This window comes from Hylobates moloch, unplaced genomic scaffold, assembly GCF_009828535.3.
Source record: "Hylobates moloch isolate HMO894 unplaced genomic scaffold, HMol_V3 SCAFFOLD_1, whole genome shotgun sequence".
Classification (NCBI taxonomy): domain Eukaryota; kingdom Metazoa; phylum Chordata; class Mammalia; order Primates; family Hylobatidae; genus Hylobates; species Hylobates moloch.
Window position 1 is genome coordinate 98,591,457 of NW_026652276.1, and position 27,916 is coordinate 98,619,372.

A 27,916-nucleotide genomic window follows, 5' to 3' on the forward strand; every position below is an offset into this window, starting at 1 on the left:
CTCTCCCATCTCCTGTGAATCTATCACTACTTCAAAATTAAAAAAAAAAAAGATTTCTAAGGCTGCCATTTAAGGCACAGATTGGAGAAAGTAGGAAGTAGAACCACAATATGTGGCACCAATCCACACTCAAGGAAAGGATTAAAATGAAAAAGAAAACATCCAGGTTGGTAAAGGAGCACCTGGAACTCTCATACGCTACTGGTGGAAAATGTAAATTGGTACAACCACTTTGGAAAAGCATTTGGCAAGTTTCATTGCAGTTGAACATATGCCTATTCCACAGTCCAGTGACTCTACTCCTGAGTATACACCCAACAGAAGTGTATGCAAATACTCACCAAAAGACACATACGTGAAAATTCCAAACAGCACTAGTCTTAAAAGCCAAAACTAGAAAGGACTCTGCTCATCAACAGATAAAGGGATAAATTATGGTATATGCCCATAATGAGATACTGAACAGCAAAGAGAATGACTGATGTACAACCACACATAACAATACGGATAAATCTCACAAAAATAACACTGAACAAAAGAAACCAGTTGCACACAGTATGATTCGATTAATACAAAGTTCAAAAACAGGCTGTTACAAGTGAGGACTGTGGTTATCTTTGGGTGGGGGTTCAGGGAGGTAGAAAGTGAGAATGAGGTATTTTCAGGATTGTGGGGACATTCCAAGCACCAGCAATATTCTATTTCTTGATCTAGATCAGGAAAAGTGCTTCTCTCCCCCCGCCACCTTTTTTTTTTGCGACAGGGTCTCACTCTGTAAGACTTAACGTGCCTTATTTACAGAGTTTTTTGGTTTTGTTTCGCTTTTTTTGCAAATTCTACACCTGAGCAATTTGTTTATTTTTCTCTTCTCCCCAGTCCTTAGAATCTGTGAACAATTTCCTGGTTTTGATATTATACCAGAGTTTTACAAGGGACTAAAACTTCTACCCATGTTTACAGGTATTTCCTAACCAGGCTCAAGTGAGGAACCATGTGAGAACCCTTTGGAAACTATGAAACAATGTACAGACGTGAGGCATTAGTATCACTGACAGGTATGAACAGGCAGCAAGCAGGTCTCACCTCTAGAATTTGTAGGTAATATATGTAGAAATAAAATTGAGTAAACTTTGGATTTTTTTACCCCAAAGACCTAAGAGGGGAAAAAAGCCGATATATGACATTGAGGGTACCATGTTTTCTACTGCTACAGAGCCAGATGCCAATATTGCTTCTTAAAGCACTTCTAAAATTAAAAACAATCCCTTAAAAAAGTTCATGGCAAACACATTGACTATAAATAGTTGGAAAAATACTAAATTATGATTACTGACTTATGCAAATGAGCATTTTACTCCTACTTTAGGGATGAGATTATTTTATAGAAATAGGTCAGAGATAACCCCAAATGACATTCTAAATAAATTATGTAAACCACTATTATTCAGAACCAAGACCTCAGTTTTTTAAAGAACTCACTGAATAAACAAGATCTAAGGAGTCCAAATTTCTTCATCTGAAAGTAATCATTTTGCCTTATTTTAATATGATAGAACAAGCTTTTTGGGGGGTCAGGCATCTCACTATTATATAATAAACATACTCTCTGGGAAAATAAGTCTGTTCAGAGCTATAAGACAAGTAGCCAAGAATTTTATTCTGTAGAACCCAGGAATCTTCCTAGTGAGGAAGTCCTTATGAGTATGTACTTTGAAATGCTATAATATTTTAGCCTTTTAAAATACATTTGGCACAATCATTTTGATTTTTCAGAATGTCTATATTTCAAAACAATTACTATTGGCAGTTAGTGTACTTACTAGTTGCTCTAAGAAATTCTTATCTATTTAAGAGCTTTTTAATCTTTTTAATTGTTGAAAAGCAATATATGCTCAAGGGGGTGAGAGAAGGGAGGAGATTAAATATTACAAAAGGCATATAATGAAAAGTCACCCTCTCTTCTCTCTTTTCTCTCCTCTCTCCCTCTCCTCTCTTTTCTCTCCTCTCTCCCTCTCTCCTCTCTTTTCTCTCCTCTCTCCCTCTCTCCTCTCTTTTCTCTCCTCTCTCCCTCTTTCCTCTCTCTCTCTTTCCTCTGAAGAGGAGAACAGGAGAATCTCTTCAAAGGAAATCAATAGTCAACATCTTCCAGTCATATTCTATACAGACCTATCTACAGATTCCCCCTTTATTTTTATTTCTTGTTTTATTATTCAAATAGTACACACACTGGCCTCTGTTTTGAATCATGCTTTTTCCCCCCACTCAATAATATATCTTGGAGAATGTTCCATATCAGAATATAAAACACTATCTTATTATGTTAAACAGCTACACATCATTGGGGATACACGATAATTTACTTAACTAGTCCCTGCTGATACATATTCACATTGATTTCAGTCTTTTGTAATTTCAAACAATGCTGCAATGATTTTGCACACCAGACTTTACATAAATGTGTGAAAGCACCCGTAAGAAAAAAGTCCTACATGCAGAATTGCTAGATCAAAGAGCATAAACATTTATGATCTGATAGACAGTGCCAAACTGCCCTTAGTACCTACTCTATCAATTTATTTTCTCAACCACTAGGGTAAAAGACCTGTTTTTCCACACCCTTGTCTCCTCACAGAAGATTTTCAAACTCTTTGATCTGCCACTCTTCTAGATGAAAAATTGTTTCATTCTTACTTTTAATTTGTAGTTTGTTTAGTATGAATAGGGCTGATTATCAATTAAAAATAAATTTTTAGAGAAAGAAAATGGGTATTAGAGAGAACAGGGCACAGCGGCATATACTTGTAGTCCCAGCTACTCAGGAAGCTGATGATCGCTTGAGCCCAGGAGTTCCAGGCTGCAGTGAGCTATGATCACGCCAGTGTACTCTAGCCTAGCCTGGGCGACAGAGCAAGACCCCATCTCTAAAAAAGAAAAGGAAAGAGGAAGAGAGAAAATAGGGTTGTCTTTTCACATGTTTCAACTCCGTTTCCATTTTCTTTTCTGTGAATTGTCCATATTCTTTGCCTATTAGGTACTGGCCTTTTCCTAATTGATTTTGAAGGCTCTTTATATATTAGGAACCCAGACTTTCACTTTCATATCCATTATAGATTGTTTTTCCTAGTTTGTCTTTGCATGTTGATTTTATCCTATTTTTTTGCCATGGAGAAATTTTCCATCCAGCTAAAGTTTTTTTATTGTTTATAAGTGTTTTTCAGCTGATCTTTTGGGCTTTTAAAGATATAACTTCTGTAAATAACAGCAATTTTGTTTCCTGCTTTCTGATGTCTTTCTCTAGTTATTAATAATAACTATCTTGACAGTGTATATCCCTGCATTGTTCCTGATTTTAATGGGAATGTATCCACAATTTCATCATTTAAAGATGATGCTGGCTAGGTGCAGTGGCTCATGCCTGTAATCCACGCACTTTGGGAGGCTGAGGCAGGTGGATTGCTTGAGCTCAGGAATTCAAGACCAGCCGGGCAACAGGGCGAAACCCCATCTCTACCAAATCTAAAATGATTAGCCGGCCGTGGTGGCACATGCCTGTGGTCTCAGCTGCTCAGGAGGCTGAGGTGGGAGGATCACTGGAGCCCAGGAAGTCGAGGCTGCAGTGAGCCGTGATCGTGCCACTGCACCCCAGTTTGGGTAACAGAGCGAGACCCCGTCTCCAAACAAAACAAAAAATAAACATGATGCTGCCCGATGGCACATTACCCGGCCTGGGAAAAACATAAAATAAAATAAAAATATTTTATTTTTAATGCTGGTTTTGGCTTCTAACACTATTTCTCTAAGGAATTTCTGAATACATAATTTATCAATTCACTGTATTATTTTTCCATGTTTATTAACTGGTTCTATAGATTTTCTTCAATGTCAGAGTACATTATTAGCTTTACTATTTACCTGGCTAGTTAGGAATAAGAAATAACAGGAATTTATGACCGTATTAACATTGTGCTACTCTATAAATAATTCATAATTACCCATTAAAATATTTAATCCGTCTCTAGCAGGTCCTTTTGTGATCTAAAAAGACAGACCTCTGGCACTAAAGATAGAAAACCGAATCATGAAAAGATTGTAATTCTATGCACCCCCTCTCCTTTCTTCACTGTGGTACTTGTGTGAATTAGAAATCAAATTCAGACCTTCTGATCCCCAGTCCAGTGTTGGAACCACAGGAAAGCACCATGCCCTTTAGAGAACTCAGCGGATGCCCAACATACAAAGAAGAACGCAGGCTGCCATCTACAATCTGCAGCTTCGCGACAGGCTCTTCCAGACTCCTGAAAGCAAGCCGCAACTTGGGCTCCGGAGCTTTAAACATCTGAAATGCATCACCCAGCAGCCAGGAGGGTAGGTTCCTGCTCAGTGATGAACAATGTTGCCGACATTCCTCAGCCAATTAGAATTCCTTTCAGCTGCAGTGGAGGTGAACACAGCTGCAATTACAGAGTGGGGCGCATCACCAGACGCGCTGATTATACATTATTTAAGCCTTGTTTTAAAACAATACGAGGGTTTTTTCCCCCATTAGTCCAGAAATGTGGAATCAACATTCCACTTGGTTTAAATATCTAAATATTAAATTGCATCTGGAGACAAAAAGTAATAGTGACATTTTAAAAAGAAGATATGGCCAAGCCCCATGGCTATGTGCTTTTGTTTTTTAAACATAGCTCCATGGCTTTCCTTTAACTAGAAAGGCCTTAGGGACTTAGTCAGAATGAGTTCCCTGGACAAGAAGCTAATTTAAGTTGGAGGCTTTCACTTACAAACTCACTTACAAAATAACCAGTAATTTAAAACGTTCAGTGACAAAAAAAAAAAAATGTATATTCCTTATTTGTTTAAAAAAATTAGCCTCTAAAACGGTTTTGAAATTATAAAAAATTGATCCAAATAAGCATCCTAAAAGTTAGCTTTCTTACCCAGCAAATCAGAGCATGGCGAAGATACCAAGTTATTTCATCCATTTGAGGCTTTTTTGAACCACTGAATAAAATGCACAATTCAGCTATTTTAACTGTTAACCAGTGCCCACGATGTTGTACAAAACAGCCAGTCTAGTTAACTGGATCACTAAGGTGATATTGAAACATTATTTGTCTTTTTGTCTTTTTTTCTTTCTTAATCCATGAGGAAATATTTCATAAATAACACAGCCTCCAAAACCTCCTTTCTTTCACCCAATTTTCCACACTGGAACCTGACATTGTGACTGAACCAAGAAAATGAAAATGTGTGGAAGACAGAAAAACCCAACATTCAGAAACGACTTTTGTAACTGCAAGACTAGAGGTTTTAAACTCTGACAGATGGACTTGAAGTAAAAAAATCCTAGTTTGATAAATCAAAACTACTGTAAAAATGGAGATAGAAATAAAGCATATGAAAGATTTCATGTCTAAAGTCAGTTGGGTGGGTCAAGAAGACTAAAAGGAAAAAAAATGGATTTGAAAAAAGAAAGTTGTTTTAAAGGGCAACACAAATGTGATCAAATCACAAAATCAATGACAAAAACCTCCATTTGGCAGAATGTGATTCTTCTTAAAGTATAATTGCAATTCAAGTTTTGCAACAGCATTTGTTCTAACCCATCCTACACCTTCCAATAATTCATCTCAAAGAACTGCCTTAACTGTATCTTCCTAAACTTGAGGCAGACCCTAAGGAAAATGTAAATGCAAAGGGAGCTAAAAACTGACCACTTATTCCATCTTATCACAGCAACTGTGTTATATGGTTTTTGAAACAAAAGTTTTGCCTGCCTTACATAAGTGAGGTTCTTAGCTGGTACAAATTGACAAAGTCAACAGTCTTAACAATTTTCTTAATCTTTCTTGAGAAACTTAACTATTTTGAATCAATTGAGACACCTGTAATTGATCAATCAACGTCATCAACCGCTATTACTACAACTATTTCACTCAAAGTTGCACCATCTGAATGCCAAAACACAAGTCACCCTTACATCCCATGAGCTACAATTTTAAAAACAACCTCATATTTCCACATGCTATCAAGGAAAGTCTCTTTGTTCCTCTCTATTTGGAATTAAGAGTTTTTCTTGCTTCACAATATGCAGTCATGCTCCAAAAGATATAAAAACACCAGGAAATCTGAGAGTATTTCAATGCATAAAAGCACAAAAAAGTTTAGGCACTTGGTATTTCAACTAATTGGTTGACATTACAATAAAATTTAACTTTCTTGAAGAGCATTGTAGAACCCCGAATTCCATTCTTTTACCCAAAGTGGTCTAAACAACGTGTCTGGGATTCATTTGTGTACTAGATAAGAACAAAGTTTTTGCAAATCCTGCTTGATTTTTCAATCAAAATGTTTCTACAGTGTTTGATTTGCCAGTGAACTCCAATGACTACAAGATAATGCTCTTTAACAAAGATCACTTGATTCTGGATATATTATGCCCCCAAACCTACTGAAACCACTTAAAAACTATTTTCCTACTAAAATACCACAAAAACATTCGTTAAAATGTTATTATTTTAAATATAAAGGCTCAAAGATTCTTCTACTGTTTAGACCAGGTTGCCAAAGCAGTTCAACATATTACCTAACAGTTTTCAAAAACAATCCCACATGAAGAAATAAAGTCATAAATGTAATCAATACACAAAATTAATGCTTGGCATAAGTCAAACACATGTGCTACACTCCAACACAATTTTCTGAATATCACGATTAAGAATACCAGTAAGCCCAAGTGCCCAACAGTAATTTGAAATAAGTAGGTAGCTAAATTGATATATCCTGTGAGAAGGAGGATCAAAGAGTATTATAATGGAGCTGAAATCTCATTTGATATATAAAGAAACTGAGACCCAAAAAGGTTAAGTAACTTGTTCCGTAACATGTAGTTAATGAGAAATCTGTCTAGAATCTAGGTCTCTTAACTGTAAATCTAATGCCCTATTCACCCCCAAATAGAATCGTGGACCCCAAAGTTCTAAATGTAGTATCTTCAATATCTTTTTTTTTTTTTTTTTGAGACAGAGTCTGGTCTGTCGCCAGGCTGAAGTGCAGTGGCGCAATCTCGGCTCACTGCAAGCTCCACCTCCCAGGTTCAAGCCATTCTCCTGCCTCAGCCTACCGAGTAGCTGGGACTACAGGTGCGTGCCACCACACCCAGCTAATTTTTTGTATTTCTACTAGAGACGAGGTTTCGCTGTGTTAGGACGGTCTCAATCTCCTAACCTCGTGATCCGCCCCACCTCAGCCTCCCAAAGTGCTGGGATTACAGGCGTCAGCAACCACGCCCAGCTAATTTTTTGTATGTCTAGTAGAGACGGGGTTTCACCGTGTTAGCCAGGATGGTCTCAATCTCCTGACCTCGTGATCCGCCTCAGCCTCCCAAAGTGCTGGGATTCAGGCGTGAGCCAGGGCGCCAGGCCATCTTCACTATCTTTGCACTGAATTTCGCTTTGTGTGTATTCATTGACTGGTTGAAATATCCCTCATTTTTAAAAGTCCTTTTTTTTTTTCAAATAACAAACATGGAAATAAACTCTGAAACCTGTAACAAAAGTATTCAACTTTTGAAAAGATTGCTACTCAACATCCCAGAAGTGAGAATTCAAACTTCCCTTAACCAGAAAGATGAGGCTAAAACCTATTCCACTGTCAACAAATTTCTAGTTCAAACCTTTCAAGGTAAACTAAGGTTCCACGTACTGGCATTGCATGTATACACCATCACCGCTAAACCGCAATCCTACTGTAAGGATGATCACACTCACAAATTCTCTCAAACCATTCATAACATCTACTGAAAGGGAAAGGAAAAGGGAAAAGGTGTTTCAGAAAGAATACTCATCACCTGATCCTTCCCTATCAAATGTCATCCAAAAATTCCTTAAAGGATTCTTGCTTCGATAATCTAAATTCCTGAATCCAAAAATAATTTGGGAGGAGGACAAACCAAGCCCTCTCTTTCAAGGCCCAGGCTTGGCAACTGGATTGATTAATATATATATACCAGACATAAACATTTCAATTAAAACCTATTCTTTCTAAAACATTCATCATATTTCTAACACAAAATCAGTTGCTTTCGCTTTTAACAAGATTCCTGAAACCAATCTGATGTCAGTTACAGACTGAGTTGTAAATCAGAACCAAGTTAAAAGCTTTACAAGTATTACAATCTCAAAAATGTTACTTTTATCTTACCACATAAATAAAAGTGTATCTACATTGTATCTACAAAGTGAGAAGTGTTTCCTATCAGCCCTGGCATAAGAAATGTATTTCCCTAGAAGCAAAGATCCCAGGGGAAACTACCTCTTACGTTACAAAACCAGGGTCTGGGTTTGGGTCCAAATCATTATCTGATATCTTTATACAAAAAAACAAAACCTTCTCTTAAGACAAAAGTTGGGCCATGCAACAACTATGGGCTCTCAAAGTAAATTTTAGTTAAGAAAAAGTTACCTATTGTTTGCATGGATTTTACCGATGACTTTATGGCTGCGCATCTGCCATAAAGTGTTCAAAACGCTCATTCTCTCTTTGAAAGGACCTGACCAGACCAGGACTTTGGAGTTCTCACCCGACTGAGCCACTGAACAGAAAAATCCAGGGGAAAATCCCTGACGGGGATTAGAATGAACTTTTTAGTTTCCTTCGAGAGCTGGAAATATTCGAGTTTGGAAAGTCCCGGAGCAGAGCCACATTTGCAACACGGCCATCCTGCTTCAGGGATGAACTGAAACTGGGAAGAGAGTAGTACCAATGAGTGTGAGAAAGGGAAGACGAGGATGCAGCCTGGTCCAGAACCTCTGGAGCCCGGGGGGAGACAGGTTGGCATCACATCCGCGCCACCAAGTCGCAGGCCCACGGCAGAGCGTTGCGCTCACCCTTGACGGTGGCACTACAGGAAACACGGACTTTTCATTGAAGACGAAATGAATCAAGGAGCCTGCGTGTGGGCAGCTTCCAAAGCCTCCAGTGAGTGTGGGAGTAGGGATCAGAGTCTCACGGGCGCTGGGGGTTGCTGAGTGTGGGGGTGATGGTGAAACAAAATGCAGAAAAGGTAAAAATTGAAGAAGCAGAGTCAAAAGTAGCTAGCGGTCTGGCCTGAGAGACAGGAAGTGGCCCAGACTGAGAATGAAGAGGGCTGGACCAGGGGGAAGTGAGGAGAGCAGGACTGGGAGCAGCTACAAGATAGGATTGAGGAATTTCAGGCTGAAGGAAAGAAAGGGTGGAGGCCCCGCCAGACAGCAGCGAGGGGGCGGGGCTAGGCAGGAATTAAGGCGGGGCTTGAAAGTGAGGGGCGGGGCTAGGGGAAGCAGGGAGGAGGACGGTGTGGGGGGTGAGGGAGAAACGAAAGAGGATGGGGGAGTGAGAAGAGGGTGGGTCGGGGCAGGAGGGGAGAAGCAAGGGGGCAAGTGGAAGGGGAGGTAGCAAAATAGGTTGGAAGTGGTGGGAAAGAACAGGAGGATGAGGGGAGGGAGGAGGTGGGAGGGGAAACAAGAAAGCAAGAGAGATGATGGGAAAGTGGTGAGAAGTGAGGGATGGGACCAGGGGAATAGAGGCAAGGCCAGGAGGGAAAAGCGAGGGGGCAGGTGGGCGGAGAGGATGGGAAGCGAGGAGAAGGATGGAGGGGGTAAAAACGGCGGAGGAGAAAAAAAGGAGAGAAGGGGGCGGGACCAGGAAGAAGTGAGGGCCGATGCTAGGAAAGAAGTGAGGAGGCGGGACCAGGAAGAAGTGAGGGCCCAGGCTAGGAAAGAAGTGAGGGGGCGGGACCAGAGAGAAGCGAGAGAGCTGGACGCAGGGAGAAGCGAGGGGGCGGGGCCAGAAAGTAAGGAGGCGGGAGCAGAGAGGAGAGGGGGCGGGGCCAGGGAGATGTGAGGGGTCAGGTGCGGGGGGCGGGGGAAAAGGTGGGGAAGAGAGAGGACCACCAGGGATGGAGGTGAACGGCAAGGGGGCGGGGCCTGGAGGGAGAAGCGAGGGGTCAGGTGCTAGGGAGAGGAAGGGAAGCGAGAGGCAAGGGGCCGAGCCGGGGAGAGGTGAGGGGAAAGGGAAAGGGCCTGGAAGGAGATGCAAGGGGCTGGGCCAGGAAAAGAGAAGCGAGGGGCGGGGCCAGGGAAGAAGATGCAAGGGGCGTGGTCGTGAATGGAAATGAGAGGGGCGGGGCCAGGACAGAGATGCGAGGGGGCAGGTGCGGGGGAACAGGAGGGAACGCGAGACCGAGGGGGCGCGAGCGGCCAGGGGGCGGGGCCGGGCAACAGCGAGGGGGCGGGGCCGGGAGGGAGAAGCAAGGGGCGCACGCCGAAAGGGGTGACGAGGTCCTGGGACAACGGCCGGCGTGGGGGAGGGCCGCTTCCAAGGGCGCCCTGCGGGGAATTCCGGGGCGGGCGAGGGAGCGCCGGGGCGCGGGTGGGCCTCCCGCCGGCCGTACCTGTCAGACGGATCTTGATGCTGGAGCCGTTCCTGCGTGTCCCAGGGTTCGACATCTCCCGCCAACGATCGGGCAGCCGCGGATCCAGCGCCGCCGCCCCCCGGCCCGGCCCGGCCCGGCCCCGCCGCCGCCGCCTCAAGGTTACGGCTCCGGGCTGGGCGCCGGGGTCCGAGCCGGGACACAAACTCCGCGGCCCAGGCGTCCGGGCGGCAGGCGGATGGTCGAGCCGGGAGATCAGCGCTCGCTGCGGCGCTCTGACCCTCGCTCCTCCCAACCGAGCCCAGTCCCGAGTCGCCGCCGCCGCCTCCACCACCTCAGAGCCGGACGCCCGCCGCCCTCGCCGCTTCCGCCGCTGCCGCCGCCTCCCCGAGCCGCGCGCGCGCCCGCCGCCGTGCCGGCCAGGCCCTGCGCGCCCCCGCACCTGCGTGCGCGCGCGCCCCCGCCACGTACGCCGGGGCGGGGCGGGGTGCGCCGCTACGTCGCCCGCCTGCCTGCCTCGAGCGCGCGGGGCCCGAATCCCGGGGATTGGGGTCTTCCCGCTTCCTCGGGCCGGTGGGTGGGAGGGTGTGGCCCCGAGCCCGGGAAGGGAGAGCAGAGCTGGCCCTGGGGCCCAGCGCGCCGTCGCCCTCTGTCTTGGCCCCTGTCTCTGCGAGGCTCTGGGCTCCTGAGTGACTGAGGAGTGGTTTGCATGAAACCGTGGGCTGTGTCCACACCAAGCACCTGTGCACACAGGCGTGCAATACCAGTTTTTTTCAGTTAAGAGCTTTCGATCGTGCAAGTTCAAGGGAGGGACTTCTCAAAGAGACAAAGCCCTTAGGCGTGTTCTGTGCAACGGGTGTGCTCCACTGACCCATAACAAAGTTGCCAGAATCGCAGAAGTGCCATATACGGACAAGGAAAACGAGATGAGAGAGAGGGATGAAGTTGAGAGGCGGATGTTTGTTATTATCCATTCTGCATACAATTTTACCAAACAAGAAACTAGCTTGTGGTTTGTGTTCCCATGTCTTCTGCTAAATTTCCTCTTCTCCCAGGGTTGCAGGTTAGAACCAAAAGCTCATGGCTGGGTACGGTGGCTGTAGCCTGTAATCCCAGCACTTTGGGAGGCCGAGGCGGGCGGATCACTTGAGCCCAGGACTTTGAGGCCAGCCTGGGCAACATAGGGAGACCCCATCTCTACAAAAAATACAAAAATCATCTGGGCATGGTGGTGCGCGCCTGTAGTCCCAGGTACTGGGAGGCTGAGGTGGGAGGATCACTTGAGCCCCAGAGTTCATGGCTGCAGTGAGCTATGATCAGGCCACTGCACTACAGCCTGGGAGACAGAGCTAGACACTGTCTCAAACACACACACACACACACACACACACACACAGAAAAAGCTCATTATGCGCTTTCTCCAGCAAACAAACTCCTCTCTGTTAGCATGTTATAGAAATAAAATGATGTTATTAGAAAGAGAGAAAACTAGGTTTATCAAACTTGTTTTTTACCCTCTACCCTTTTTTTTTTTTTTTTTTTTTTTGAGACAGGGTCTCACTGTCACCCAGGCTGGAGCGCAGTGGCATGATCTTGGCTCACTGCAACCTCCACCTCCTGGGTTCAAGCGATTCTCGTTTCTCAGCCTCTTGTATAGCTGGGATTACAGGCGTTAGCCACCACACCCGGCTAATTTTTGTATTTTTGGTAGAGATGGGGTTTCGCTGTTTTGGCCAGGCTGGTCTCAAACTTCTGAGATCAGGTGATCTGCCCGCTTCAGCCTCCCAAAGTGCTGGGATTTCAGGCGTGAGCCACCGCTCCCAGCCCCCACTACCCATTTTCATGTACAAATTCTTTTTTATTTTTATTTGATTCTTCATCAATCAACTTGAACAAATTCTTTTAATACCGTGTGTGTGTCCCAAGGAAAGTAGGCTCTGGGCCATTGCTACCATCCCCTGCAGCCTTGTGCCTGTCCTGAGGTCACAGTCTTCGGAACAGAGCCTTCTACCTAGAGCGCCTAGACATGCCTGCCTGCCTGCCTGCCTGCCTCAGGATGACCCTAGTGAAAGCAGAGTCTCTCCTGGGCAGGATTCAAGGCATCACATCTGTCAAATAAAAGGATGGTCCTAGGTCATTTCTATGGCACCTTGCGGCTCTTTCAGTTATCCTCAAGACAGACCCAAGAATACAAGCAATGTTTAAGCAATAGTAGCAGAGCCACAATCCAGCTGTTTCCGTTTGTAGATGATTGTCACAGAGAGTGGATGCCTGGGTCTGAATTAATCCATCCAGTCTCTAATGCTCCCAAGTAATCCCCGTTCTTCTGCCAATCCCGTTAGTATTTCCCCCTCCTCTTTATTCCCCTATTCAGTCTCCTCTCTAAACAAAACCAGACATCACTCTCTGCCTACCTGGGTGCAGGCTCCTGTTCTTATCCCCAGGTGTTCCTGACCTAGAAACTTTTCATTGCTTAATTTTGTTTTTCTCCCTGCCCTGACGGCTGGTTCTTCGTTGGCTTGACTGTTTCCTTAATCTTTGAGTCAGGAGGTTGCCTCTGGAGGTTTCTAAAAGGCATTTTGTTCTTTCATTAACAAGTACAGGTGCTCCTTGATGTACAATGGGGTTACATTCTGATAAACCCATAATATGTTGAAAATAAAAATGCATTTGCGGAGGCCGGGCATGGTGGTTCATGCCTGTAATCTCAGCACTTTAGAAGGCTGAGGTGGGGGGATTACCTGAGAGCAGGAGTTCGAGACCATCCTGGCTAACATGGTGAAACCCTGTCTACTAAAAATACAAAAGTTAACTGGGTGTGGTGGCGTGCACCTGTAGTCCCAGCTACTCGGGAGGTTGAGGCACAAAAATCACTTAAACTCGGGAGGCAGAGGTTGCAGTGAGGCGAGATTGTGCCACTGTTCTTCAGCCTGGGCAACAGAGCAAGACTCTGTCTAAAAAAAAAAACAAAAAAAACTGGAAAATGCATTTACTACACCTAAGCTACCAGCCATTATAGCTTAGCCCAGCCTACCTTAAATGTGCACAGAACACTTTCATTACCGTACAGTGGGGCAAAATCATCTAACACAACGCTTATTTTACGATAAAGTTATTATAAAGAATTTTGAATCAAAATTTGAAATTTGAAGTATGGTTTCTACTGAATGTGTGTCGCTTTCCTACCATAACATCAAAAAATTGTAAGTCAAACCATCATAGATTGGGACCATTTGAAATTGCTGTATATACCCAATAGTATCTTTCACCACAGCTGCACAAAGGGGACCTTCCTACCTGGAAGCTAATGTTTTACTCATTCAGCAAACATTGGCCACCTACTATGTGGCTAGGAACAAGGAACACAAAGTAAATCTATTACAGCTTCAGCATTCCGGAGAGTCAGTTAACTGAAACAGACATGAGCAACTGACAATGATACAGGGATGGGGATGGGTATAGCGGGCTAGAACGTAGATGACAGAACAATTCTGCATAAGAAGAGAAATGGAGACATCTCGAGTCACAGATGACCTTAATCTAGAGCTTAAAGCCAATGTACAAGTTTGCTGGGCAAAGTGGTGAGGAAGGACATTATAGATAGAAGGAACAGCTGTACAAAGGCATGAACGTGAATGGCATTTTCCAGCATCACTTTCAATAAAAATGTACTCATGGAGCTGCTTGTATACTCTATCTATACAACTTACTCCATTAGAAGTTGATAAAAGGCCGGGCACAGTGGCTCACGCCTGTAATCCCAGCATTTTGGGAGACCAAAGCGGATGGATCACCTGAGGTCAGGAGTTTGAGACCAGCCTGGCCAACATGGTGAAACTCCGTCTCTACTAAAAATACAAAAATTACCTGGGTATAGTGGCAGGCGCCTGTAATCCCAGCTACTCGGGAGGCTGAGGCAGGAGAATCTCTTGAACCCGGGAGGCAGAGGTTGCAGTGAGCCGAGATTGCACCACTGCACTCCAGCCTGGGTGACAAGAGCAAGACTCCATCTCAAAAAAAAATTTTTTTTTGATAAAAGCCTGGGCAACATAACAAGACCCGCATCTCTACAAAAAATTTAAAAATTATCTGGGTGAGGTGGTGCATGTCTGTAGTCCTAGCTACTCGGGAGGCCAAGGTGGGAGGATGGCCTGAGCCCAGTAGCACAAGGCTGCAGTGAGCTATGATTGTGCCACTGCATTCCAGCCTAGATCACAGAATGAGGACCCATGTCTTAAAAAAAAAAAAAAAAAGTTGATTAAAAATAACAAAAAGAATTTGCCCACTTAAAAATCATCAGACACTATCATATTGAACTTAAGATATATCATCTTCACTTCCTTTCATCATGTATCACATTCCTCGAAAATACGATCTTCTAAAGCTATCTGGAACAAACAGATGCAAAATGTCAAACAATTCTGCTGAAACAGAGATGGAATTCGGTGAGCCTCTTCAAGTGTCCTCTTTGCAATGGCTTTACACAGAGCAGTTTTGACCCTGCTTTCTAGGTAGGATTTGACTGCTTTTACTTCCCAGAAATGTATCAGTTCCCTGTGTCACTGTTATTGGGCATTTGAAATATTTTCCAGTGGGCAAATCTGTCTTTGGATCTCACTACAGTAGTTCTTAACCAGTTTCTGAGTCCCAAACCTCTTTGACAATCTGATGGAAACTCTGGACTTCCTCCAGAAAAATTCATCTGTGCAAATACACATCAAAATTTGCTTCTGATTTCAGTGGGTTTATGATCACCTGAAACCAATTTATGAATCCTGTAAGGGCCTGTAGTCCCTAGATTAATAACTCCTTATTTATTCTTTAAGAGAGAGGGTCTCACTCTGTCACCCAGGCTGGAAGGCAATGCCGTGATCATAGCTGACTTCAGCCTCGAACTCCTGGGCTCAAGCGATCCTCCCGCCTCAGTCTCCCAAGTACCTGGGACTACAGGCATGTGCCACCAAACATACCTGGTTAAATTTTTTTATTTTTTATACACACATGGTCTCACTCTGTCAGCCAGGCTAGTCGCCTCAAGTGGTCCTCCTGCTTTAGCCTCCCAAAGGGCTAAGATTACAGGCATGAGCCACCGCACTCAGCCCAAGAACCATTTTTTTTTTTTTTTTTTTTTTTGAGATGGAGTCTTGCCCTGTCACCCAGGCTGGAGTACAATGGCACCATCTCGGCTCACAGCAACCTCCGCCTCCCAGATTCAAGCAATTCTCCTGCCTCAGCCTTCCGAGTAGCTGGGATTACAAGCGTGCACCATCACACCCAGCTAATTTTTGTATTTTTAGTAGTTAGTAGAGATGAGATTTCACCATGTTGGCCGAGCTGGTCTCAAACTCCTGACCTCAAGTGATCTGCCTGCCTCTGCCTCCCAAAGTGCTGTGATTTCAGGCATGAGCCACCATGCCTGGCCCCAATAATTCTTTTCTAAAGGAAATTATCAAGCAAATGATGTTGAGCATATCCCGCATGTATGTGTTCAGGATCCAGGACAATAATAACTCTTTTGAAAGGTAGCGGGTGTGCTGAAAAGAGGAAGACTATGACCCACAGAGGCCCACACTCTACCCGGCCTCCACCACATCACCAGCCAGTGCTGAAGCAAGATATTAAAATTCTCCAAGCCTCGCTTTGCTTATCTGTAAAATGGAAATAATACTTCTCCCTGAAAGTTATTGGTGAGGCTTCAATCATGAATGTAGATTCAGCATTCCAGTACAGCAAGTTCTTGGTAAACGGCAGTTCTCATTAGTATGTGCGTGATTGCCTTTGCTCCAAAAGCTCCTAGTGAAGCTTCTTACCCTGAGAAAATCTGGGATTTTGTGCAGAGGGTCCCTGGCAGGAGTGGACAGTTATAGTGAATGCCTCTTGAGAGCACATTTCTGTTCCTGAGCTGGTGCCTCTGAGGCCAGTGGCCAGATCATATTAGCCTTTAAAATCTTCTCTATCTAGGGTCTAGGCTTCTTTTGCTTTTCATCTGAGCATCAAGTTGTTTTTTGTTTTTTTTTTCCAGATGGAGTCTTGCTTTGTCACCCAGGCTGGAGTATAGTGGCACAATCTCGGCTCACGTGCAACCTGCAACCTCTGCCTCCTGGGTTCAAGCGATTCTCCTGCCTCAGCCTCCCGAGTAGCTCAGACGAACTACAGGCACGTGCCACCATGCCCGGCTAATTTTTGTATTTTTAGTAGAAACGGAGTTTCACCATGTTGCCCAGGCTTGTCTCGAACTCCTGACTTCATATGATCCACCTGCCTCAGCCTCCCAAAGTGCTGGGATTACAGGCATGAGCCACCGTGCCAGGCCTTTGTTTCTGTTTTTGAGACAGGGTCTTGTTCTGTTGCCCAGGCTGGGGTGCAGTGGTGCAATCATAATTCAGGGCAGCCTTGACCTCCTCAGCTCAAGCAATCCTCCCACCTCAGCCTCCTGAGTAGCTAAGACTACAGGCACATGCCACCAAACCCGGCTAATTTTTATATTTTTAGTAGAGACAGGGTTTCACCATGTTGGCCAGACTGGTCTTGAACTCTTGACCTCAAGTGATCTCCCCACCTCGGCCGCCCCCTAAAGTGCTGGGATTACAGGCATGGTGACATTAAACAAACTGGAAACTTCATGAATCAGACATTCTTTTCCTTTTTTTTTTTTTTTTTGAGATGGAGTTTCACTCTTGTTGCCCAGGCTGGAGTGCAATGGCGCGATCTCAGCTCACCACAACCTCCGCCTCCTGGGTTCAAGCGATTCTCCTGCCTCAGCCTCCCGAGTAGTTGGGAATATAGGCATGCACCACTACACCTGGCTAATTTTTGTATTTTTTAGTAGAGATGGTTTTTCTCCATGTTAGCCAGGCTGGTCTCGAACTCCTGACCTCAGGTGATCCGCCAGCCTCAGCCTCCCAAACTGCTGGGATTACAGGCATGAGCCATCATGCCCAGCCAGACATTCGCGTACTAATCAAGAAGAACGGGAGTTGAGTGCCCAGCTCTGGCAAATATTCATCATAGTTCCTGCTGGCAAGGAGATGACCCAATTCTCTAGTCATACAGTTGTGCAAAACCCGTAACCAAATCATTGCCCTATGCATTTGCAGAGTATTTAAATCAAACTCATCCTTCTGCTGAGTCCTGGTGAGGCTCTAATCTTACCCTGATTGTGCAAAAATAGAACCAAGTATGGATCAATGTGACAAAGATTCCCCTACTACCAAGAAAGGGGTGGGGAGCTGTACCTCATTACTTAAAGGCATTCATATAAACAAATTAAATTAATTTGAGGTTTAGTGGCATCTGGTTTGTGTGAGGGAGGGATGCTAGATAATTATTAGTCACTATTTCTGCTTAGTGAACATGATGAAGCTTTTTCAAGGAGAGAGATCGCCAATCCAGGTTCCTGCCCTTTTTTCTGGTGCCTGCATTGTGCTGATAGCCAACACCGTCTGTCTGTCTCTTTAGCCTCCATCAATCCTCCATCTGCCTAGGACTTCTCTGAACCTAGTCCTACCTAGGACTTAGTCCATAGAATGGCTTTAAGATTTTGATTTTTTTCTTCCCAGGAACCATATTCTAGAAAACACAATTTTGTCATTTGTATGCAACTATTAGTAATATTAATTCATTGTTCCTCCCTTTGTACTGTAGAATAGTAAGCAAAGTGGTTGTTTTTTTTTTTTTTTGAGACAGAGTCTTTCCCTGTTGCCCAGGCTAGAGTGCAGTGGTGTGATCATAGCTCACTGCAGTCTCCACTTCCTGGGCTTGACTGATCCTCCAGCCTCAGCCTCCCAATCCTGAGATCACAGGTGCGCACCATCATGCCTGGCTAATGAAAAAAAAAAATTTTTTTTTCTAGAGACAGGTTCTCTCTGTGTTGCCCAGGCTGGTGTCAAACCCCTGGGCTCAAGCAGTCCTCCTGCCTCAGCCTCCCAAAATGCTGGGATTATAGGTGTGAGCCACTGCACCTGGCCACAAACATTAAGAACCTCCTATGTATCAGGCAATGTGGTAACATGCAAGGAATTTTAAAAGATCAACAAGATATAGTCCCTGTATTTTGTGGTTCACTTCTAGTCATGGAGCCCATCACATAAATGCATCATTAAAACAATGTATAGGCCGGGTGCGGTGGCTCATGCCTGTAATCCCAGCACTTTGGGAGGCCAAGGCAGGCGGATCACAAGGTCAGGAGGTCGAGACCATCCTGGCTAACACGGTGAAACTCCGTCTCTACTAAAAATACAAAAAATTAGCTGGGCGTGGTGGCACACACCTGTAGTCCCAGCTACTCGGGAAGCTGAGGCAGGAGAATCTCTTCAGCCCAGGAGGCAGAGGTTGCAGTGAGCCGAGATCACGCCACTGCACTCCAGCCTGGGCGACAGAGCGAGATTCTGTCTCAAAAAAACAAACAACAACAACAACAACAATTAGCCAGGCGTGGTGGCAGGTGCCTATAATCCCAGTTACGCGGGAGGCTGAGGCAAGAGAATTGCTTGAACCCAGGAGGCAGAAGTTGCAGTGAGCCAAGATTGTGCCACTGCACTCCCGACAGAGCGAGACTCCGTCTCAAAAAAAAAAAAAAAAAAAGAAAAAAAAAAGGAAAAATGAGGCAGAAGGGTCCAATTGAACCTTCCCTTTCTCTGTGGACATCAATATGCCTTGGATATGGGCATACAAAGGGAAGTGTTTGGCGGGTTCACCAGGATTATATGCGGAAAGTAACTTCATGTTTGGTGTTTTTGCTGCTTATCTTAGTTTCTAAAGAGATTCAAAAATTAACAGTGGTTAATTCAGGAACCTTACCAATTTAAATATACTTGGGACATATCTTTGGTAACTTTATTTCTTGTAAGGCAGCCCCAACCTTTGCTATTTAAAAGGCTTGAGCAGTTCTGTCTCTACAAGCCGCATGTATTTCTGCTGTGACTTTTCATCTCGGGTTGTCACTTAGAGGTATAATCATTTTAGACATCGCAATCTGCTCAGAGAGCAAGGCCTGTGGTATCTTCACTGAGTGCAGGATGAGGGCTGCCGTGCCTCTCTTTACTGAGAGTCCTCAGAATCAAATGGGAAAACAGTTTTATTTTTCACTAAGGAAAGACTGTACTTACTTTAGTTGAATTTATAGATTATGGTTGGATTCTCAATTTATTGACAAAAATTAAGGTTAAATGTTAATTGTGACAAGCCACCACCATGCATCGGAATGGAATATTTTTATAATAACAGGCTGGTCTTAGGAGAATGCTTACCTCGCAAACGGGGTGAGGATTATAGGATGTTTCATGGAATCTGTTGGACTAACACATCTTTCCCCGAAGGAGTTTCTGCTCCTTAAATGCAATCCTTTGCAGAATAATTTTTATATAAGTGGGAGGAGAAAGGAAGTGAGTGGGGGTTGGTACCAACGGTGAATGACTTTAAAAAGATATAAACCTACTGTTGCTTAGAATATGGTATTTGGGGCTGGGCAGTGGCTCAAGCCTGTAATCCCAGCACTTTGGGAAGCCGAGGCAGGCGGATTGCTTGAGGTCAGGAGTTTGAGACCAGCCTGGCCAACATACTGAAACCTCATCTCTACTAAAAATACAAAAATTAGTTGAGCATGGTGGCCCTCGCCTGTAATCCTAGCTACTCGGGAGGCTGAGGCAGGAGAATTGCTTGAACCTGGGAGGCGGAGGTTGCAGTGAGCTGAGATTGCACCACTGCACTCCAGCCTGGGCAACAGAGAGTGAGACTCGGTCTCAAAAAAAAAAAAAAAAAAAGAATAACCCCAGAACAATTAATTCCCTGGCATGAATTTGGCATCAACAGGTTCCCTTAAATTCTGAGATTCCAGTTTTGTTATCTATAAAACAGAGGTGATACCAACATCATACAGCTATTGTAAACATTACTGGTATAGAAGATGATGTGTGTGAAAGTTCTTTGTAGAAGTGTTATATAAATGATTATTTCTGGCCAGGCACAGTGGCTCATGCTTGTAATCCCAGCACTTTGGGAGGCCAAGGCAGGCAGATCACCTGAGATCAGAAGTTCGAGACCGGCCTGGCCAACATGGTGAAACCCCATCTCTACTAAAAATACAAAAAATTAGCCAGGCATGTGCCTGTAATCCCAGCTACTCGGGAGGCTGAGGCAGGAGAATCACTTGAACCCAGGAGGCGGAGGTTGCAGTGAGCCAAGATTGTACCACTGCACTCCAGCCCAGGTAACAGAGCAAGACTCTGTCTCCAAAAAAAAAACAAAAAAGATCGTTCTTGATCTTTGAGCAAACCTGCAAGTGTCTAAAAAGAGACTTTGGTTTCCTTCGTATACTTACTGAATGGAATGCATAGATAGTGACCAGAACTTTATAAATAATAAAGGTTCCAGATGGGTGCAGTGGCTCATGCCTGTAATCCCAGCACTTTACGGGGCCAAAGTGATAGGATTGCTTGAGCCCAGGAATTCAAGATCAGCCTGGGCACATAGCAAGACCTCATCTCTACAAAAAAAAATAAAAATAAAAATCAGCCCGGTGTGGTTGCTCATGCCTGTAGTCCCTGCTATTTGGAAGTCTGAGGTGGATCATTTGAGCCCAGGAGTTCAAGGCTGCAGTGAGCTATAATCACACTACTGCACTTCAGCCTGGGTGACAGAGTGAGAGTCTCTAAAAAAAAGAAAAGAAAAAAAAAGTTTCCATAATTTTTAATAATTGTTGAATGTTATGATCCCCTCCCCCTCCCAAAAAACACTTAAATGTTTTCTAAATAATCACACTTCTGAAAGACAAGTAAATCAGGGATACAGGATATTTTTCACATTAATGATTCACCAAAAGTAAGAGTAGCTCACACACAATAAATTTTTTTTTTTTTTTTTTTTTTTGAGACAGAGTCTCTGTCACCCAGGCTGGAGTGCAGTGGCATGATCTCAGCTCACTGCAACCTCTGCCTTCTGGGTTAAAGTGATTCTCATGCCTCAGCCTCCCGAGTAGCTAGGACTACAGGTGCCCACCACCACACCTGGCTAATTTATGTATTTTTAGTAGAGACAGGGTTTCACCATGTTGACCAGGCTGGTCTCGAACTCCTGACCTCAAGCAATCCGCCCACCTTGGCCTCCCAAAGTGCTGGGAATACATGTGTGAGCCACCACACCCAGCAAAAATGCCTTTTTATTACAGGTAACTCCCAGGTCATTTATCAGAATTTCAGGTCATTTATCAGACTTTCACTGTATTTAGTTATGCTTCAGAAACTTAGGTCTTTTTTTTTTTTTTCTGGAGACGGAGTCTCGCTCTGTCACCCAGGCTGGAGTGCAATGGCATGATCTCGGCTCACTGCAACCTCCACCTCCTGGGTTCAAGCGATTCTCCTGCCTCAGCCTCCTGAGTAGCTGGGATTACAGGTGCGTGCCACCACGCCCGACTAATTTTTTTTTTTTTTCATATTTTTAGTAGAGACAGGTTTTCACCATGTTGGCCAAGCTGGTCTCGATCTCCTGACCTTGTGAACCACCCACCTCAACCTCCCAAAGTGCTGGGATTACAGGCATGAGTCTTGAATCTATGTTCATGTAATATATACCATGAAATTACACAGTTTTAATGTATTTGAGGTTTTCCTAAATTTTAAATCACTAAAAAGCTACCAATGACAAAATTGACATACCCCCTCAATTCTATCTCCTAGTCAGAAGTCAGCAGTTTGGTGAACATGCTTCCAGAATTATTTTCTATACATATACTAACACATATATACTTTTTATAAAAGTTTATATATATATATGTGTGTGTGTGTGTGCATATATATATATATAGACATATGCACATATATTTATTGATTCACCAATTTAGGACATTATCTGTTAGCTCTTCATTTATGAAAGATGAGGAGTTAGGTGACTAACACTTCCCTCTTCCTGCCTCCATTTTTATAGTTACTATTTTCAGTTCTTCTATTTCTACTTTTAAATATTTTTTTGAACCTGTGTTTCCTATCAGCTTGTAACTTATGATCCCCTCCATGTTAGACAAAGATATTGGCGCTGAACCATCTGTTCCAGTCTATACTCCCACCTTCATCCTTCTCAGCTGAACATTGACAATGTCAAGGATGACAACAATCACATTCTCTTCTGTGTGCATTGCTGACTTCCCTGTTTTATCTGTTGATTCCATAAATGGATTGTTTCAGAATCAAGGTCAAAATCACACCACATTTCACTTGGCTTCACCTTTGGACCTGGAGTTTTCTTACACATTTTTTTCTTGTTTCTCATTGCCTTATCTTCCTCTTACTGATGGAAGACACAGATTTATGGGGTTGTTCTTGGTTTTGAGATAGGATCTCGCTCTGTTGCCCAGGCTGGAGTGCAGTGGCATGATCACAGCTCACTGCAGCCTCAACTTCCTGGGCTCAAATGATCCTCTCACCTCAGCCTCCCGAGTAGCTGGGACTAGCAGTGCATGCCACCACACTCGGCTTTTTTATTTTTTTTTATTTTTTATAGAGTTGGGTTTTCATCATGTTGCCCAGGCTGGTCTCAACCTCCTGGGCTCCAGCAGTCTGCCTGCCTTGGCCTCCCAAAGTGCTGGGATTACAGACATGAGTTACTGTGCCCAGCCCAGATTTATGTTTTGTCACGTCATTAGTATCATCTGGCATCTTAGCCATTCTGTCTATTACTTGGAATCAATTTCATCCTTCCAACAAGAACGAATCAACTTCATTCTTCTTGTTGAAGACAGTCTACCTGGAGCTCGCTGCCTGTCTGTTCTAATATGGGAAAAACAGGCTTCCAGGTTTGCTGTTCAGTTCTCATCTTGGGATTGTTTTTCAGTAGACTTCTAGGTTGGTTTCACCATTTCTTGTATCTTTCTCTTTTTGGGAGGTCGAGTATATTATTTACTTCCTTTCTTGATGGAGTGCATTCTCAAGTAACTTCCTTAGTACTTGAAATGTAATCTTTCTGAGTTTATATCTGAAAATATAATGTCTTACATGGCTATGTGGTTCTAAATAATTTATGATTCTAAATTTATGGCTCTAATTTTCCTTCAGAACTTGGAATTTTTCTATCATTCAGAGTCCACAAAGAGAAATCTGATGCCAGTCTGATTCTCATTCTTTTATAGGTAATCTATTTTTTATTTCTGGAAAGACTCTTCTGTTTATTCTTGGTATTCTGAAATTTCACAGCATTGAATCCAGGGATTGATCTTTTATTTATTTATTCTGCTTGGCATTCAATGAACCCTTTCAGCCTGGAGATTTACTTTCTTCAATTCTGATACTTTTTTTTTTTTTTGAGACAGAGTTTTGCCCTTGTCACCCAGGCTGGAGTGCAATGGCACAATTTTAGCTCACTGCAACTTCCGCCTCCCAGGTTCAAGTGATTCTCCTGCCTCAGCCTCCCAAGTAGCTAGGATTACAGACGCCCACCACCACACTCAGCAAATTTTTGTATTTTTAGTAGAGACAGGGTTTCCTCATGTTGGCCAAGCTAGTCTCAAAGTCCTGACTTCAAATGATCCACTCCCCTTGGCCTCCCACAGTGCTGGGATTACAGGCATGAGCCACCATGCCTGGCCTCAATTCTGATAAATTTTCTTCTAGGGTTTCTTTGATAATGTCTTTCCCTATATTTTCTGTCTTTTTCTAGAACTTCAGTTACTCAGATGGTAAGCCTCCTGAACTGACTTTTTTTCTTCTCCCCAAACTTTCATCTCTTTGTAACTTTCTGGTCTATATTCTGAAAGATTTATCTTCAAACCTTTCTCTTGAATTTTTTTTTCTGGTAATCATTTAATTTCTGAGATTATTCCTTTTTCATGGCACTTTTGTTTTATGGCCACAGAATCTTCCCAAATCTGTTGAGAATATAAATTAGAGGATGTTGGTTTTAATTCCCCCCGATTCTCTTATGACTGTTTCTTCTGGGAAATGGTTGTTTTGTTCATTTGCCTTTTTCTTTTCCATCATGCTTTTTTTTTTTTTTTTTGACAGAGTTTTGCTTTTGTTGCCCAGGCTGGAGTGCAATGGCACGATCTTGGCTGACTGCAACCTCCACCTCCCAGGTTCAAGCGATTCTCCTGCCTCAGCCTCCCGAGTAGCTGAGATTACAGGCATGCGCCACCACGCCCGGCTAATTTTGTATTTTTAGCAGAAACGGGGTTTCTCCATGTTGGTCAGGCTGGTCTTGAACTCCCAGCCTCAGGTGATCCACCTGCCTTGGCCTCTCAAAGTGTTGGGATTATAGGCATGAGCCACTGCACCTGGCCCCGATTTTCTTCTTGTGTCTGATCTTTGGTATTTAAGAATGGGAGCCCCAGTTGATTTTTCAGGACAACTCATTTAGATTTCTTCTATACATCTGTGCATTCCTGTTAGAATTCTATGAATAGATTAGCTAACTGAATGCCCTATGGATGTGATTTTAAAATTTCTTGACTGTCAGGTAAGAAAGCAAGCCACTGTGATTCTTGATCTTCCATATATGACTTCTTTTTACACTCTAGATATAAGTTTTGTTTTTTGATACAGGGTCTCACTGTCACGCAGGCTGGAGTGCAGTGGTGTGATCACAGCTCACTGCAGCCTCGACCTCCTGGACTTAAGCAATCCTCCCACCTCAGCCTCCTGAGTAGCTGAGACTACAGGCAGGTGTTACCACACCTGGCTAATTTTTTTGATTTTTTGTAGAGATGGGTCTCCTTATGTTGCCCAGGCTGGTCTTGAACTCCTGGCCTCCTGAGTAGCTGGGACTACAGGTACATGCCACCACATTTCGCTAATTTTTTTTTTTTAATAGAGATGGGTCTCCTTATGTTGTCCACACTAGTCTGGTACCACCCCCCCCCCCCCGCCCCCGCCTCAAGCGATCCTCCCACCTCAGCCTCCCAAAGTGCTGGGATTACAGGCATGCGCCACCACACCCAACTGGATCTTTTTCTTTAATCAGAGTTTTAAATTTTCACAATGATATGCTTTGGCATAAATGAGCTTTCATCCATTTTTCTGCGCTATTCACTGGATCCTTTAAATGTGGAGATCAGTTTTCTTCTGTTTGGGGAAATGGTCTTATCTGATAATTTTCTTTCCTCTATATTTTTTTTTTCTGTACTTCTGGAACTCCTTTATTCAGATTTCAGACCTCCAGTTCTGGACTTTATATAATTTCATCTTTTCTATTTTTGCTATTTTGCTCTACTTTATGGGAAATATCCTCAATTTCATCTTCCAATTCTGTTTTCATTTTTACTATCTTTTTATTATTTTTTTAGATGGAGTCTTACTCTGTCACCCAGGCTGGAGTGCAGTGGCATGATCTCGGCTCACTGCAACCTGCACCTCCTGAGTTCAAGCGATTCTCATGCCTCATCCTCCCGAGTAGCTGGGACTGTAGGTGTGCACCACCACACCCAGCTAGTTTTTGTGTTTTTAGTAAAGACAGGGCTTCACTATGTTGGCCAGGCTGGTCTCAAACTCCTGACTTCAAGTGATCCCCCACTCGGCCTCCCAAAGTACTGGGATGACAGGTGTGAGCCACCACACTCAGCCCAGTTCTACTGTCTTTTCTAATTTCCAATAATCCTTTTTGTTCTTGGAATGTATATAAACAGCATCCTTTTTTTTTCTTTTGAGATGGAGTCTAGCTCTGTCACCCAGGCTGGAGTGTAGTGGTGCAATCTTGGCTCACTGCAACCTCCGCCTCCTGGATTGAAGTGATTTTCCTGTCTCAGCTTCCCAAGTAGTTGGAACTACAGGTGCACACCACCACGCCTGGCTAACTTTTGTATTTTTAGTAGAGATGGGGTTTCACCATGTTGGTCAGGCTGGTCTTGAACTCCTGACCTCAGGTGATCTGCCCACCTCAGGCTCCCAAAGTGCCAGGATTACAGGCGTGAGCCACCATGCCCAGCCACATCCTATGTTTTGCTTCATAAAAGCAATGTCATTAGCCGGGCATGGTAGTGCGTGCCTGTAGTCCCAGCTACTTGGGAGGCTGAGGTGGGAGGATTCCTTGAGCCCGGGAGTTCAAGGCTGTACTGAGCTGATAGTGCTACTTCACTCCAGCCTAGGTGACACAGGGAGACCCTGTCTCAAAAAAAGAAAAAAAAAAAAAAAGGAATAAACTTCCAGTTTACTGCCAGGTGGGGCAGGGGGCATTTGGTCAGCTTCGTGGAATAGGGGGATATAACAGCTTTTTGTCTTTTCAACTTTACATTATGGAGAACTTCAACCACCCACAGAAAGAAACAGAATAGAACAGAACTCCCCATGGACCTATCACCAGCCCCAGTAACCATGATCACATTGCCAATTCCACCCCATGCGTGTATCTTTCACTTCCCTCTTCCCATATTACTTTGAAACAAATTCCAAACATCACATCATTTCATCTATGATCATTCCGATTTCTCTAAAAGGACTTTATTTCTAATTAATATAGCCCCAATATGAGGATTAAACCAAAACACACAATAATTCTTTATCATCAAACCTTCATTCAATGCTCAAGTTTCCAATTGTCTCATAAATGTCATATGTGTTTCATTTTCTCAATTGTTTGGTGGTATCAGAATACAAATGATGCCCACTCTAGTTAGTCAATACGTCATTTAAGTCTAAATTTATGAGTTCCCCCCCAAGCAATTTTTTAGTTGGAATTTATTAAGAGAAGGAAAGAAGTGCCTTGTCTGCAGGGTTTCTCACAGTCTGGAGTCTGCTGCTTGCTTTTCTGAAGTGTAGCTTAGTGTTTCTCCTTTTTTTTTTTTTTTTTTTTTTTTTTTGAGACAGAGTCTTGCTCTGTTGCCCAGGCTGGAGTGCAGTGGCGTGATCTTGGCTCACTGCAAGCTCTGCCTCCTGGGTTCACGTCATTCTCCTGCCTCAGCCTCCTGAGTAGCTGGGACTACAGGCACCTGCCACCATGCCCAGCTAATTTTTTGTATTTTTAGTAGAGATGGGGTTTCACCGTGTTAGCCAGGATGGTGTCAATCTCCTGACCTCGTGATCTGCCTATCTCGGCCTCCCAAAGTGCTGGGATTACAGGCGTGAGCCACCACACCCGGCCTCTCCTCTGTCTTTTGTATTTCTTATAAATTGGTAGTTGCATCTAGAGGTTTAATTGTAGCTTCCTATTGTTTTATCTTCAACTTCATGGATTCTTGCCTGTCTCCTCCATTCTGCTGTTAAGCCCATCCAGTAAATTTTATTTATTTTAGAGACAGGGTCTCCCTATGTTGTCCAGGTGCGTTTTGAACTCCTAGGCTCAAGCAATCCTCCTGCCTTGGCCTTCCAAAGGGCTGGGATTCAGGTTTGAGTCACTGCACCCAGCCATCATCCAGTAAATTTTAAATTCCAATTACTGTATTTGTCAGTTCTAACATTTACATTTGATTCTCTTCTATTTCTTTGCTGAGACTTCAGTGACCCTGGGTTATCATTTAAATGATGTCTTTTCAAATGAGAACAAATAATCCACTCCAGGGTGGAGTGGATGAGTAGGAAAGCCAGCCTC

At 43.8% G+C, this 27,916-nt stretch overlaps 1 protein-coding gene across 2 annotated transcripts in view; it reads right to left on the reverse strand.

Annotated features, from left to right (window-relative positions):
- SMURF1 (SMAD specific E3 ubiquitin protein ligase 1) overlaps window positions 1–10,800 on the reverse strand; it is a 102,740-nt gene extending 91,940 nt beyond the window's left edge. For both annotated transcript variants that reach the window (XM_032755937.2, XM_032755935.2), the window contains exon 1: window positions 10,436–10,800. In XM_032755937.2, coding sequence (XP_032611828.1) covers window positions 10,436–10,490 — 55 coding nt within the window. In that variant the 5' untranslated portion in view covers window positions 10,491–10,800. The remainder of the gene's footprint in view (window positions 1–10,435) is intronic.
- Window positions 10,801–27,916: the final 17,116 nt, after the last annotated feature.